Source organism: Rattus norvegicus, chromosome 14, assembly GCF_021556685.1.
Source record: "Rattus norvegicus strain SHRSP/BbbUtx chromosome 14, alternate assembly SHRSP_T2T, whole genome shotgun sequence".
Classification (NCBI taxonomy): domain Eukaryota; kingdom Metazoa; phylum Chordata; class Mammalia; order Rodentia; family Muridae; genus Rattus; species Rattus norvegicus.
This window is the reverse complement of record NC_141547.1, coordinates 104692352-104707957: the sequence shown is the minus strand read 5'-3', so window position 1 is coordinate 104707957 and position 15606 is coordinate 104692352. Positions and strand designations below refer to the sequence as shown.

Genomic DNA, 15606 nt, shown 5'->3' with positions numbered 1-15606 from the left:
GATATTTTAGAATTATCAATAATTGTGGGAAATCATGTGTGGAAACAAACCATATTATTGAGTGAAACATTGATACTGGTCTTATCTACTTCTCTTCACAGCTCGATGTACTGGAATATATACATGAAAATGAATATGTTCATGGCGATATAAAAGCAGCAAATCTACTGCTGGGTTACGCAAATCCAGACCGGGTAAAGAGAATATTAGCATTTGCTTTTGGTGAGGGGGTTAGGAATGCCGAAGGCCGACTCTTAACCCACAAGAGTTTACAAATGAGGGCTTAATATGATGAATGTTTCAATTTGTCTTACTTTGCTTACCTGATTTAATCCTTGCACCAGATTAATGAGTAATTAGGATGAAGAAGCTGAGAGTCAGAAGGGTTAAATCATTTGCTAATGGGCACACATTGAAGAAATTGCTCAGCAGGAAGCTGAGTTCATAAGTAAATGTAGATAAAGTGCCATGGTATCGAGTGCAGGGAGAAGGGATAGGTGTGTGCAGAAAGATAGCTGCACAGGGCTCCATGTTTAATCCCTATAGTTGGAGCAAAGAATCATATCCAGTGGTGCTTTCCATTGTGGTAGGCACCTTCTCCCCAATATCACGGCATTTCCGAACACGTGGTTAGGACAACACCGCTTGCTATAAAGTATGTACAGGAACAAATAACAAAATGGTGTGGACATCTGGGATGCCACTTTGCTCAGTTTCTTCGGAACATAAAAATCTCCCATCACGATATTAAGTAATCATGTTCCCTCTAGTTAACTGAAACGACTTGAACACTTATGTTTACATGACAAGCCTATAAGACGATTCAGCCTTTTCAATCAACAGGAATGCCTCCTGTTGAGGTGCAGATAGGCCTCTGTAGAGGAGTTTCATTCAGTGCTGAAAAGATACTTGCCAAACTATGGCAAGGCATGGAAGGAGGTAAACATATAACAATACGTGAACAAGTCAAGGGGTAAAAGCTGTGTATGTCAGCTCCTGACATTCTGTATTAACTATGAGAGCAGTTAAACAGTTAACAGTGACCTGGGGTTGGGAGCAAGGGATGTGAACAGTCAGGGTACTGAGGTTTGTAAGACAGTGAAACCCTCCTGTATGCGTCAGGGTACACACATGCCATTATTTCTTCGTCAGGTCTTTTCCTCATTGGACACTGTAGACTTGGAATGATGCTCATCTGTCATTGTCATTTTATCTACATTAACAAGTCTCTCACTGAGGGGGTGTGGAGGTGAAAGCTGTCTACCCAGGGCCTAGCGTTATGTGGGAACTCAGCACTCACTGCTTAGTTTTACGCAAATTCCTCAAAATTCATCTATATTAAACAAAAAATTTCTTCAAATAAAATAGGATATAAAATATGGCAAAAGTAACTGAATAACTGATTTACTTTACTTTTATGTAATAAGCATATGTAACCATTACCTACAGACTTAATAGATTTAAAGTTAAAAAAACCCACCATGACTCAAAAATATTAGGAAACTATCATTAAATGCTTAATGGACACTGTGAGTACTGGATGTTTTAAATAAAGGAAAAAGTCTTGGCAGAAAATACTGGTAGATTAAAAGTTTAAACATATCTGCAAATTAATAGTAGACAAATGAGTACCTGTGAAAGATGTTTATAGTAAATTTAAAAATATCTAACAAGCAATACGAAATTAATAGAAAAAATAGCACATAATTTCACAGTGTGGTGATAAAAATGAAAGTGGGGTGGGTGGAAGGAGACAGTGCTGTCCTTGAGACAAATGGAAAATAGGTCACCATTGCTAAAACTAGAAGTGTGGAAATGAAACAGGGAGGCAGCTTCCTTAAAAGACAGAGCAAATTGGAAAAGATCTGAAATACAGAAATATATATTCTTATATCTGTTTTCAGTCACTTAGCAAAGTGATTCAAACCCTTGTAATCACTCTACAGTTACCGGGTTGTAAGTGTCTCCTTGAACACTAATCTGCTCACCTGGGTTTGAACATTCAGATTTATTTAGGATTTATTTTTGTTATCATCTAACGTGAGTGTTGGGAACTGAACTTGGGTCCTTAGGAAAACCGGCCAGCACTCTTAACTGCTGGCCCATGTCTCTGGGCCCTGACTTGGTTTTGGCAGTTGCAGGTAGTAGCATGGCCATGAGCCAAGATGGATGCATAGCTTTCATGCAGGCTCTTGTTTTACGATCGCTGAGAGTAAGTAATTGCAAGTGGACTCTGGGTCATGTGGTGATGTGTATGTGGTGGAGAAACTGTTGTTAGGATCCTGTGACATTCCCGTCAACACTGCCTGATGGTGACATTTCCATCCTATTTGATTCCATCTGTTTCCTGAGTTCCCACTGCACTGAAGAGTGCCTGACATTTGTCATTTACACTTCCCTTAGTCACCTGCGGCCACTGACCAAGCAGTCTGTGCTGGCTCGCCAGTCATGGGCTTTCTTGGTGAATGTGTCCACTTTTACCTCAGCGAGTCTTCAGAATGAGCTGCACTGCCTTTGTATTTTGAGGGTAGGAAGGAGCTCTGTCAGACATCTGTCAGCAGCTATTTTCTGTGGCTCGTCTTCGGTTTTCTCAATGCTGTTGTTGCTAAATAGGTGGGACATCCAATACAACACTATCTTGCTACTGCAATTTTATGAGGTTAAAATTAGGTAGTGGGAATCTTCCAGCTTTGTTCTTTTGTTTTTTAAAACAAGTTGTTTTGGCTAATCTGTCTCCTTTGGAATTTCATATATAATATATTATAGTCAGTCTGTCTGTTTTATCAGTTTGTAGTATAGCTGTCTTTGAAGCCACTGCTATTCTGATACTGTGGGATAACCTTGGAAAGGATGAACATCCCCATGCTCCCTTTGCTTGCTTTTATTTTTATTAACTTCAAGATATTTTCTTACTTTCCTTGAGGTTTGCTGTTTTTAAATTTACATATGTGAGATTATGTTTAATTTTCAGATATTTGGGTGCTTTTAAATCTTTCTCTTTCATAGATTCTTCTATTTAAATTATGTGTCTACATATATATGTATATATCTATGTGCTGTGAGTGCAGTTGCCTGTAGAAGCCGTCGCAGGGTGTCTGATGCTCCAGAGCTGGAATTAGAGATGTGAGTTATCTGATGTGGGCGCGGGAGCAGAGCTCAGATCTTCTGCAAGCCTGTGCTTTTAACTGCAGAGCCAACCCTCCCACCTGTACCATAGACAGTTTCTCTTCTTGGAAACATTTCTAAAGGATATGCTATTTTCACTTTATGTGTATGACTATTTTGTTTTTCATGCGTGTCCACACCCCACCTATGTGCTTAGTACTGCCTTCGGTCAGAGGAAGCTATCAGAGTTCCTAGAAGTAGAGCTCTGGTCAGCGTCAGGTGCTGAGAATGGAACCTGTGTCCACTCAGAGAGCAACAAGTGTTCTTAACCACCGAGTTATCTCTGCTGCCCTTGCTGGAGGTTAGCAGAATCTTAATTCTGTTTTAGTTGGAGGATTACATTTTATGATTTTGGTATTTTAAAATTCGTTGACAATTACTTTATTTGTAAAGATATAGGCCACCTTTGGAGTGTTTCATAAGTGCTTGAAAATAATATATATTCTGCTAAATGGTTTGGGATAGAATGTTTAATAAATGTCAATTAGATAAAACTGGCCTAGTGTTGTTGCAATTTTCAGTATCTCTACAATGAAGAATACGAAAGTCGTGAATTATTCTTCTCTCTTAAACCCTCATCTGGATTTTGTTTCTGTGCACTGGGTGCATATACATTTTTATAGCTTCTTTATCTATTGTCTCATCTTTACTTGGAAGTCTGTTTTTGTTGATGTAACTGTCGCAACTTCTTTTGATTTTGGAATTGTCTTTCTTTTTTACCTTTTGGTCTTTTTCTCACTGTGCATGTTTATTACAGTTTTGGGAATAGGCTGTCCACTGTGAGGCTTATTGTCAGTCACTCTTTAGCCTGGGTTCAGATGGTTCTCCCTGCTTTCTACACAATTCCCCCAGTATTCACCACATGTGATAGGCAGGAGTTGAGCATCTACACCTATTTGAGTTCTGGGAGTGATTCCGTTTCCTGTCCTCCCTCAGGGAGTGCCTGGAAAGATTTCTGTGGTTTTCTTCCTTTTGAATCTTCAGGTTCAGGTTCTGCCTGAGCTTCTGTGGCCACTTGTGATTGCCTACTCAGTGTTGTAGTTTGGGGTAGCCTGAGTGCTTGTAATGCTCACACACTTGTGGTTCTTTTGAAGAGCATAGTCTCATGTCACATGTTTAAAACCCCCAAAATTTATGGCCTTCAGGTTTATTACTGTGTAGGAGGGACATGTAGTGGTCTGAATAAGAATGGTATACGGAATGGTACTATTAGGAGGTGCGGCCTTGTTGGAGTAGGTATAGCCTTGTTAGAGGAAGTGTGTCACAGAGGCAGACTTTGAGGTTTCAGAAGCTGAAGACAGGCCAGTGTCTCATATTCTCTTCTTGCTATCCACCAATCCAGATGTAGAACTCTCAGCTCCTTCTCCAGCACCATGTCTGCCTGCATGCTGCTTCCTGCCATGAGATAAGGGGTTAAGCCTCTGAGCTATAATCCAGCCCCAGTTAAATACTTTTCTTAGTAAGCAGTAGAAACCCTAACTAAGGCAGGGTGTCAATATAGCCATTCTTCCTCTCATCCTTTCTAAAACCAAAAAGGCTTATTTAAATATTTATATTTTGTTGAATTTCTGTTCTTGCCATTTATCCATTTTTAAAAAATCCTTATTTATTTTGCTTTTCTCCTCCATTGGGCATCATTTTTGATATGAACTGTTCAAGCCCCTTTGTTGCTCCATAATTTACATCTTATTTTCTTATAGTTTACCTGTTTGTGTTTTTAGATATCATCTAAAGTAGCTCTGATTGGCCTTGAATTTGCTCCTGTAGATAAAGCTGGCCTTGAACTCCTCGTCCATCTGCTCCAGATCCAGAATGCTGGGTCACGGGGATGATTCAAAATGCTTGACTTTTCAATTTGTCTTCAGTGCTCAAGCTGTACTTTGGGCGTTTTATATCTGTGCAGAGGATCATTAATATGTAGGCAAGTGGATCAGCCTTTTGTTTAGTAAGGTTTTGTGCTCTAGTGAACTTGTTTACAAGAGTTTTATTGCATAGTTTGATTGTCAGTTAGGATTTACTCTTCTACATGGAAAGAGATAGAACCTACCTTCACCTTGTTTAGGTTGTAAGTTTTTCTGAAATACAAAGTGACAGACAAACAAAAACAAACAAACAAAAACACTGCTGACCACAGTATTTTGTCTTAATACTTGGTTTTGTCTGTTGAATCCGACTGGTGTTTTTGTGCCTGTGTTCAGTACCATGAACAATGTTGGTGCATCGATTCCTCAGGCTTTACAGTGGGCTTCAGGGGCAGGTTGACATGACAGTCCCTGCAGCCTTCTTCTTGCCTCTTGCTTTATGGATTTTCTTTTTATTATGTTTTCATTCCTCAGTGTCATCCTATTAATGCTTTCTGTGCTCATTTTTCTAGATAAGCTGAAAACGTTTGATATTCTGATTGGAATTTTGATAAAATTTAAAATTCATTTGCATGATGACAGGAAGGAAAGTTTTAGATTTTTGTCAGATTTGCATTTGCATCTCGGGAGTTTTTAAAGCTTTATAACTTTTTTAATTAATTTATTATTATGGACGTGAATACAGTGTAGCTATCTTCAGACACGATCCCATTACAGATGGTTGTGAGCCACCATGTGGTTGCTGGGATTTGAACTCAGGACCTCTGGAAGAGCAGTCAGTGCTCTTAACCACTAAGCCATCTCTCCAGCCCCAGCTTTGTAATTTTTATTGTCACTATCAGTGTGCTTTTACTCCACTGTTAGGCTTTCTAATTTACCCGTGTCTGAAGGTTTTGAATCATACAGAACAGTTTAAAGTGCTTTGATTCACTAATTCTTTAGTTGCTTGACATAGGTTTAGTAATGATTCTCTGTTTTCTTTCCTTGAAGATTTATTTGTTTTTGTTTTTCATGTGTGGGTCAGTTGCCAGCTCGTATATCATATGTATACATATGTATGTATACACAGTGTCTACAGAGAGTAGGAGAGACTGCTCCGGCCTCTGGAACTGAGGCTGTGGATGGTTGAGAGCCTCCATGTTGTGCTGAGGAGCAAACCCAGGTCCTCTGCCAGGGAAACACGTTCTCTTTCCAGCTGAGCCATCTCTGCAGTTTCTAAGATTTTCTTAAGAAACTGGTTGATCATACTCAAATCAATAACTTTCCCACTCTAACGTCTCTGATGAATTTGACTGCTATACTGCTTAGTACATCTCCAGTACAGGACAAGCAGCAGCGACTCTACGACCCTAGTGGAAATTCCTGAGCTGCCATCTTGCCAGATGCGATGCTGCCTTTAGGATTAAGGCTCTGTGTGTAGATGTGTGAATGTGTGCAGGGGTCCTATGTGCATGTTTAATAAGTTAGGTAATCGGTCAACTTTTATGGATATTTTTGTGTTTTCTTTATTTTTCCCCTTTTATTGAAAACAGATTCATCTCTCATGTAATGCATCCTGTTTATAGTTTCCCTCTCTGCTCCTCCGAGTTTCTTCCCACCTCCCATGCATCCAGATCTACTCCCTTTCTGTCTCTTACTACAAAAATACAGGATACTAAGAGATAATCATAAAATATAACTAAGTGAAAATTATCGTATGTAACAAAAACTGTTCCACTAAACTTGAACAAGACAAACCAACAGAAGATGTCCAGGGAGAAGCACAAGAGTCAGAGACCCACTCATTTGCACACGAGGGTGTTCCATAAAACCTCTAAAGAAGGTTCCATAATATGTATGCAGAGGACCTGCTGCAGACCCATGCAGGCCCCGTGCATGCTGCCTTCCTCGCTGGAGTTCGTAAGAGCTTTGCTCTGGTTAGAGGACTTTTTTTCTTGGTGTCTTCCATCCCCTTTGGCTTTTACAATCTTTCCACCTTATCTTCAGCAGGGTTACCTGAACTCTGAGGGTAGAGATTTGGTGGAGACAACTTATTTAGAGCTAAAAGTTCCAACGTCTCTCGCTCTCTGCGTAATACCTGGCTGTGGGTCTCTGTACTTTTTCCCATCTGCTGGATGAGGAAGCTTCTCTGGTGGTGGCTAAGAAGACACTGGTCTGAGTAGAGCAGAACATCATTAGGAGTCATTTTTCACTACTTTTTTAATTTTTTTTAATCAGTAGTGGTTGGCTTTATCCCTGCTGGTCTATCTTGTGTCCTGTTCTTGGTTCCCAAGCGGTGTTGGGATCATGGAGTGGCTAAGTCAAATCAGATATTGTTTGGTTACCCGCACAATCTTTGTGTCAACATTGAACTCGCGTATTTTGCAGGCGGTACACTATTGTAGACCAAAGGTTTTGTTGCTGGCTTAGGGTTTACATTTCTCTTTGGTAGTATGCAGACTACCTTCCTGTAACAGACTGTGAAGACTCTGCAGGCACCAACTTGAATTTTCCATGTTCAGTGAATTGTGTAGATGTTGTTTCCAGCAATGTGGTCTTAAAGTCAGTTTGTGAAGGGCAGCTTATTGTCTGGTCGACAGCCTGGGTTGTTTTGAGATTTTTATGGGACATTTTTGGCCAACAATTAAATTAGATAAAACCCAAACTCATTACTGTAAGCTACATTTGGTGACAAGAGATGGCCAGTTGGTACTCAGTATCTTCTGTTATTTGGCAATTTCATGTAGATCACCATCATGTGTGTATGTATATTTTAAGAAGTTTTTACTGTATTAGGTTTCCATGATACACCGCAAATGTCTCTTCATTTTGGCCATCCCTCCCATATTTTGTCCCTTGATCCTCCCGTTCCAGCCCCCCAATCCTTCCATAGTTATCTCTTCTGTTTTTTCCCTAAGGAGATCACTTTTCTGTAGCTTTATTACCAATGACATATTGGCTAATATGTCTTAATATAATATTTGCTTCTCTGGGCCTGGGATACCTTGCTCGGGATAATTTTTTTCCTAGTTCCATTAATTTGCCTGCAAATTTCATGAGATCATTTTTTTTCTAATGATAAGTAGTACTCTATTGTGTAAATGTACCAATTTTACCTATTCTTCTGCCGAGGGACAATTAGGTTGTTTCTAATTTCTGGCCATTATTAATAAAGCAGCAATAAGCAGAGTTGAGCATGTCCCCTTGTGAGAATGAAGTATTCTTAGTATATAACTCAAGAGTGATGTGGTGATGGCCGCCACAGACTCACAGATTTGATGCTGCTTATCAGGAAATAGTACTATTTGAAAAGATTCGTAGGAGGTGTGGCCTTGTTGAGACACTGTTGGAGGTGGGTTTTGAGGTTTGTAAAAGCCTTTATGTCAGGGCCAGTGCCTCTCTCTTCCTGATGCCTACAAATAAATCCAGATGTTGGATCTCAGCTACTTATCTAGCACCATGTTTTCTTGAACACTGCCATATTTCTTACCATGAACATAATGGACTAGACCTCCGAAACTATAAGCCAGCCCCAATTCAAAGTTTCTTTTATAAGAGTTGCCACAGTCATGGAAACCTTGGTACTTACTTTTTCAAATCAGTAGTGGTTGGTTTTACCCTAGGTCTCTGGACTATCTAGTGTCTGGTTCTTGGTTCCCAAGCAATGTTGGAGGTATGGGTTCCAGTTCATAGAATGGGCCTTAAGTCAAATCAGACTTTGGATGGTAACCTCACCTGGTTACCATGGGTTAGAATCACCCACATAGACTCCCTGCAGCCCTCACCATCACAAGTCTCTGCCAGGTCCTAGAAACGCAGCCCTCTCCTCCACCAGCAGCCAATCTCCCTTCTCTCTCTGTCTCTCTCTCTCCCGGTCTCTCCCCACAACTGAACACACCCCACGCCCCCTCCAGCCCTGTTTGTTCTCTTTCCTGTCTGCCTCCCTCCCTCCCCTCACCCCCAGTGACTGTTTTATTCCCCTTGTGAATGAGATTCATGTCCCTCCTTGTAGTAAGTAAGCGTAGCTTACTTGTGTCTGTGGATTGCAGTGTGGGTCCCCAGTACATTATGGCTGGTATCCACTTGCAAGTGAGTCACATGACTCACCAGTGCATGTCTTTTTGGGTCTGGGATACACCACTCAGGATGACATTTTCTAGCTCCATCCCTCTGCCTGCAAATTTCATGATGTCCTTCTTGTAAACAGATGACTAGTATTCTTGTGTAAATAAACCACATTTTCATCATCCTTTCTCCAGATGTTCAGAAGAACATCTAGGTTCTTTCCACTTTCTGGATATTATAAATTAAACTGCTGTGAACATAGTGGAACAAGTATCCTTGTGGTATGGTGGAACATCTTTTGGGTATGTGCCCAAGATTGATATGCTGAGTCTTGAGGTGAAACTATTCCCAATTTTTCTGAGGAACTGCTAAACTGATTTCCAGAGTGGTTGTACCAGTTTGCAATCCCAGCAGCAATGGAGGAGTGTTCCCCTTGCTCAGCTTCCTCGACAGCACCGGCCTTCACCTGTGTTTTTTATCTTAACCTTCTGATGGCAGTAAAGTGGCCTCTCAGAGTCGTTTTGATTTGCATTTTCCTGATTACTAAGGACATTGAACATTGAATAAATGTTTGTTGAGGATTCTCTGTTTAGCTCTCTACCCATTTTTCTAACTGGAATTTTTGGTTTGTTAGTGCTTAACTTCTTGTGTTCTTTATATATTTTGGATATTAGCCCTCTGGTGAGGGTATGGCTGGTAACATCTTTTACTCATTCCGTAGACTGCTGTTTTGTTCTATTGAGAGCATCCTTTGCCTTATAGAAGCTTGTCAGTTTCCTGAGGTTCCATTTATTAATTGTTGATCTTAGTGCCTGAGCTATTCCCATTCTGTTCAGGAATTTGTCTCCTGTACTAATACGTTCAAGGTTACTCCCCACTTTCTCTTCAATTAGATTTAGTGTACTCAGTTAAATGTCGCTGTCTTTGATCCACTTGGACTTGAGTTTTATGCAGGGTACTAAATAAGGATCCGTTTGCATTTGTGTACATGTAGACATCCAGTCAGACCAGCACCAAGTCTTGGAGATGCTTTCTTTTTCCATTATATAGTTTTGGTTTCTTTGTCAAAAGTCAGGTGTCTATTAGTGTGCAGGTTTATGTCTGGGCTTTCTGTTCGATTCCATTGATCAACCTGTTTCTCTACCAATACCATGCACTTTTTATTACTGTTGCTCTGTAGTACTGCTTGAAGTCACAGTGATACTTCTAGAAATTCTATTTTACAGGATTGTTTTAGCTATCCTGTTTTCATTCTTCCTTCCTTCCTTCCTTTCTTTCTTTCTTTCTTCCTTTCTTTCTTTCTTTCTTTCTTTCTTTCTTTCTTTCTTCCTTTTTCTTTTCTTTTTTCTGTTTGTTCTTCCATATGAAGTTGGGAGTTTTTCTCTCAAGGTATGCAAAGAATTGTGTTGAAAATTTGATTGTAATTGCATTGAATCTGTCTATAGATTGCTTTTGGTAGCATGGCCAATTTTACTATGGGAATCCTACTGATCCATGAGCATGGGAGATCTTTCTGTCTTCTGATATCTTATTCAATTTCTTTTTTCAGAGACTTGAGGTCTTGTCATGCAGGAACTTCATTTGCTTGGCTAGAGTTACACCAAGATATTTTATATTATTTGTGGCTATTGTGAAGGGTCTTGTTTTCCTGAGTTCTTGCTTGGCCCATTTATCATTCGCATAAATGAAGGCTACTGATTTTTTTTTTCTTAGTTAATTTTATATCCAGCCACTTTGTTGAAGGTGTTTATCAACTGCAGGAGTTCTCTGGTAGAATTTTTTGGGTCACGTATATATACTATCATATCATCTGTAAATAGTGGTATTTTGACTTCTTTTCCAATTTGTATCTCATTGATCTCCTTTAGTTGTCTTAATTCAAGTATCATATTGAATAGAAGTGGAGGGAGTGGGCAGCCTTGCCTTGTTCCTGATTTTCGTGGAGTTGCTTTAAGTTTCTCTGCATTTAACTGTTGGCTTGCTGTATATTGCCTTCATCGTATTTAGGTATGCACCTGTATCTCTCCTAGACTTTTAACATGAAGGGGTGTTGAATTTTGTCTAAGACTTTTGCATGAAAGTGATCGTGTTTTTTGTTTTGTTTCTTTTTTTTTCAGTTTGTTTATGTGGTGGATTACGTTGATGGATTTTCATATATTGAATCATTCCTGCAGTCCACTTGATCATGGTGGATGTTGTTTATGATATGCTCTTGGATTCAGTTAGCGAATATTTTATTGAGTTTTTGCATCAATATTCATAATGGAAATTTGTCTGTAATTCTCTTTCTTGTTTGAGTCTGTGTGATTTAGTTATTAGGGTGACTGTGGACTCATAGAATGAGTTTGGCATGTTCCTTTTGTTTCTATTGATGGAGTAGTTTGAAGGATATTGGTATTAGCTCTTTTTTGAATGTCCAATGTCCAGGAAAATCTGTGCTAAAACCATCTGGTCCCGGCCTTTTTCAATTTTGTAAATATAATATTACTATTTAGATTGTTTACCTGATCGTGATTTAACTTTGATAGGTAGAATCTATCCAGAAAATCATCCATTTCATTTAAAATTTCCAAACTTATTGCGTACAGGCTTTTGAAGTAAGACCTAATGATTTTTAAAGTTTCCTCAGTGTCTGTTGTTATGGTCCCCTTTTCATTTCTGATTTTGTTAATTTGGATATTGTCTCTCTGCTTTTTTCTTAATTTGTCCAAGTGTTTGTCTATCTTGTGGATTTTTCTCAAATAATCTAATCTTGGTTTCCTCGATTCTCTGTATTGTTCCCATGTCTCTAATTTATTGATTTCAGCCCTGAGTTTATTTCCTGCCATTTACTCCTCTTAGGTGTGTCTGCTTCTTTTTGTTCTAGAGCTTTCATGTGTGCTGTTAAGTCAGTACTATGAGATCTCTTCAGTTCTTTTATGGAGGCACTTGGTGTTCAGAACATTCCCCTAAGCACCACTTTCGTTGTGTCCCATGACTTTGTGTGTATTGTGCTTCATTTTGACTGAATTCGTAAAAGGTTTCTGATGTCTTTATTTCTTCCTCGTCCCAGTAGTCATTGGGTAGAGAGTCGTTCAGTTTCCAGGAGTTCGTAGGGTTTCTGTGGTTTCTGTTGTCCGGCTTGAATTTATGGTGATCCCATAATAGGCACATAAGGGGTTATTTCAGTCTTCTGCTGGTTGACACTTGCTTTGTAATTGATGTTTTGAGATTCATTTTTTGAGAAGGTTCCATGAAATGCTGAGAAGAAGGAATGTTCTTTTGTGTTTAGGTAAATGTTCTGTAGTCATTGTTTAGATCCATTTGATTTATAATGTATGTTCGTTTCATTATTTTTCTGTTTAATTTCTGTTTATATGAATAGTCATGTTACAGTCTCTCACTATTAATATGTGGGGTTCAATGTGTGATTGAAGCCTTAATAATGTTTTTTCTGCCTTTCAAAAAAATATTTATTTTATGTGTGTGAGTACACTGTAACTTTCTTCAGACCCACCAGAAGAGGGCATCAGATCCCCTTACAGATGGTTGTGAGCCACCATGTGGTTGCTGGGAATTGAACTCAGGACCTCAGGAAGAGCAGTCAGTGCTCTTAATGGCTGAGCCATCTCTATAGCCACCAGTAATGTTTCTTTTACAAATGTTGTACTCTTGAATTTGGGGCATAGATATTCAGAATTGAGACATCATCTTGGTGGATTTTTCTTTTGATAAGTATGAAGCATCTTCTCTCATCTCTTTGGGTTAGTTTTGGTTGAAAGCCTATTTTATTAAATATTAGAATGGCTACTCACTCATGTCTTGGGTTCATTTGCTTGGAAAACTTTTTGCTATCCCTTTTTTCTGAGGTAATGACCATCTTGTTTGCTGATGTGTGTTTCTTGTATGCAGTAGAATGGTGGATTCTGTTTATGGATCCATTCTTTTAGCCTGTGTGTTTTTATTGGGAAGTTGAGGCCATTGATGATGAGCAATATTAATGACTAATGATTGTTAATTCCTATTAATTTGGTGTTTGATGGTGGTGGTGGTGGTGTGTGTGTGTGTGTGTGTGTGTTTGGTTTTGTCATGGACTATCTTGTCTTTTCCATCTGTGATGATTAATAACTTTGCTGGGTATAGTAGTAGTTCAGGCCTGACATCTGTGCTCTTAGGATCTGTAAGACATCTGCCTAGGCCCTCATGGCTTTTAGAATCTTATTTGAGAAAGCAAGTATAATCCTGAGAGGTTTGCCTTTATATGTTACTCCTGTTTCCCTTGCAGTTGTTAATATTCATTCTTTGTTCTCTAATTTAGTTCATTGATTATTGTGTGGAAAGAGGATTTTCTCTTCTGATCCAATCTATTTGGTGTTCTGTGGGCTTCTTGTATGTTCATAGTTATCTCTTTCCTTAGGGGAACTTTTTTTTTGATGTTTATATTATTGAAGATATTTTCTGGCCTTTGAACTGGGACTCTTCTCCTTCTGTTATTCTTTGGTTTGGTCTTTTCCATAGTGTCCCAAATTTCCTGAATGTTTTCTGCAAGAAACTTTTTAGATTTTGCATTTTCTTTGACTGATGTATGAATTTCTTCTAAGCCAGAGATACTCTCTTCCATGCCTTGTATTTTGTTGGTGATGCTTGAGTCTGGAGTTCCTGTTCTGTTTCCTAGGTTTTCCATCTCTAGTATTGTCTCCATTTATGTTATTTTTTAAATTGCTTCTATTTCCATCTTCAGGTCTTGAATAGTTGCATTCATCCCTTTCACAATTTAATTGTATTTTCCTGCATTTCTTTGCATTTATTAATTTCCTCTTTAAAGGCCTCTACCTGTTTGATTGTATTTTTGCTGTATTTTTTAACAGATTTATCTGTTTCCCTTTGGAAAGCCTCGATCATCGTCGTAAGATTAGATTTAAGGTCATTTTCTTGTTCTTCAGGTGTATTAGGATATATATGGTAGTAAGATAGATGGCTTTCAGGTGGTGCCATATGGCCCTGGTTTTTGTTAGTTGTGTTCTTAAGGTAGACTTCAGTCATCTCATTGTCCCTGGTGTTGGCAGACCTGGTTGTCCCTGAATGCAGTAGGTCTCTGGGATTACAGGTAGAGCTGGTGGTCCTGTGTGGCAGCAGGCCTCCAGGGATGCAGGCAAAGTTAGTGTCCCTGATGGGTGCAGGCCTCCAGGATTGTTGGTAGAGATGTGGAACAGAAGTTGGAGTACAGAAGGGCTACTATGCTTGCTGGGAGACTTTGTACTTGTCTGTGGGCAGGGATTAGAGTGTGGAAATCTCACCTGATTGTTCTTAGTGGTAGCAGGCTTCCAAGGATGCAGGCAGAATTTTGGCCCTGGGAATGGTGTACAGATCCAGCATTCTGGAGTTGGGTTTTGTGCAGGGTGAAAATTAGGTGGATTCTTTTAAATGAAACATCTAGTTTGACCAGCACCATTTTTTGAAGATGCTGGCTTTTTTCAGTGTGTATTTTTGTCTTCTTTATAAAAAAATATCAGGTATCCATTTGTGTGTAGATTTATATTTGGGTCTTTAATTTGATCAATGGATCAACACGTCTGTTTTTGTGCTAAAACCATGCATTTGGAGGAGTACAGGTTTTTAAAGTATGTTTCTATTCTCTAGGTTTCCTCAGTGTCTGCTGTTATATCCCCCTTTTCATTTAATTTTATTTGGATATTCTCTCTCCTACCTTAGTTAATTTGGATAAAGGTTTGTCATTCTTACTAATTTTCTCAAATAGCCAGCTCTATTTTGATAATTCTGTGTTGTTTTTTATTTCTGAGTTTTATTATTTCTTGTAGTCTACTTACTCCTTTGGGGTTTTGTGGTTCTTTTCTTTTTTTTACAGAGCTTTCCAGTGTAGTGTTAAGTTGATAGCATGAGATTTATCCAATTGTTTCATGTAGGCAATTGGTGCTATGAACTTGCCTCTTAGAAGCCGCTATGCTGTGTAAGTTTGGATTTGTTATATATTTGTTTTCATTCAATTCTAAAAAGTCTTTAATTTCTGTCTTGATCAGTTTTTACTTCAGTCGAGAGCTGTTCAGTTTTTATGAGTTTGTAAACTTCCTGTTGTTTCTGTTGTTGTTGGTGGTCTGCTTTTATTTGTGGTAGACAGATAGAATGGAGAACGCTATCTCCAAGTTTCTTGTATCTGTTGAGATTTGCTTTGCGTCTGAGTACGTGGTCAGCTTTGGAAAAAGTTCTATAAGATGCTGCGAAGGTATATTCTTTTGCATTTGGGTAAAATGTTCTATAAATATCTTCTAAGTTCATTTAGTTCATAAAGTCAGTTAGTTTCACCATTTACTTCTTTAGGTTTTTTCTAGATGTCTGTCTATTGGTGAGAGTGGGTTATTGAAGTCTCCACAGTAAGTGTATAAATGTCATCATGTCATTATATGACATAAGCTATTGTCATGTTTTGTTTTGTTTTGTTTTTCTCAAAATTTGGGCACTCTTGTGTTTGGTACATAGATGAAATTATTGCAATGTGTTATCTTTGGTGGATTTTTCTTTTGATGAATATGTAGTGAAG

The 15606-nt window shown here is 38.8% G+C and overlaps 1 protein-coding gene across 1 annotated transcript in view; it reads left to right on the top strand.

Moving 5' to 3' along the window:
• Vrk2 (VRK serine/threonine kinase 2) overlaps window positions 1–15606 on the top strand; it is a 120723-nt gene that overhangs the window by 69578 nt on the left and 35539 nt on the right. The window contains 1 exon segment of the mRNA NM_001401405.1: window positions 102–194. Within this exon segment, the coding sequence (NP_001388334.1) occupies window positions 102–194 (93 nt within the window).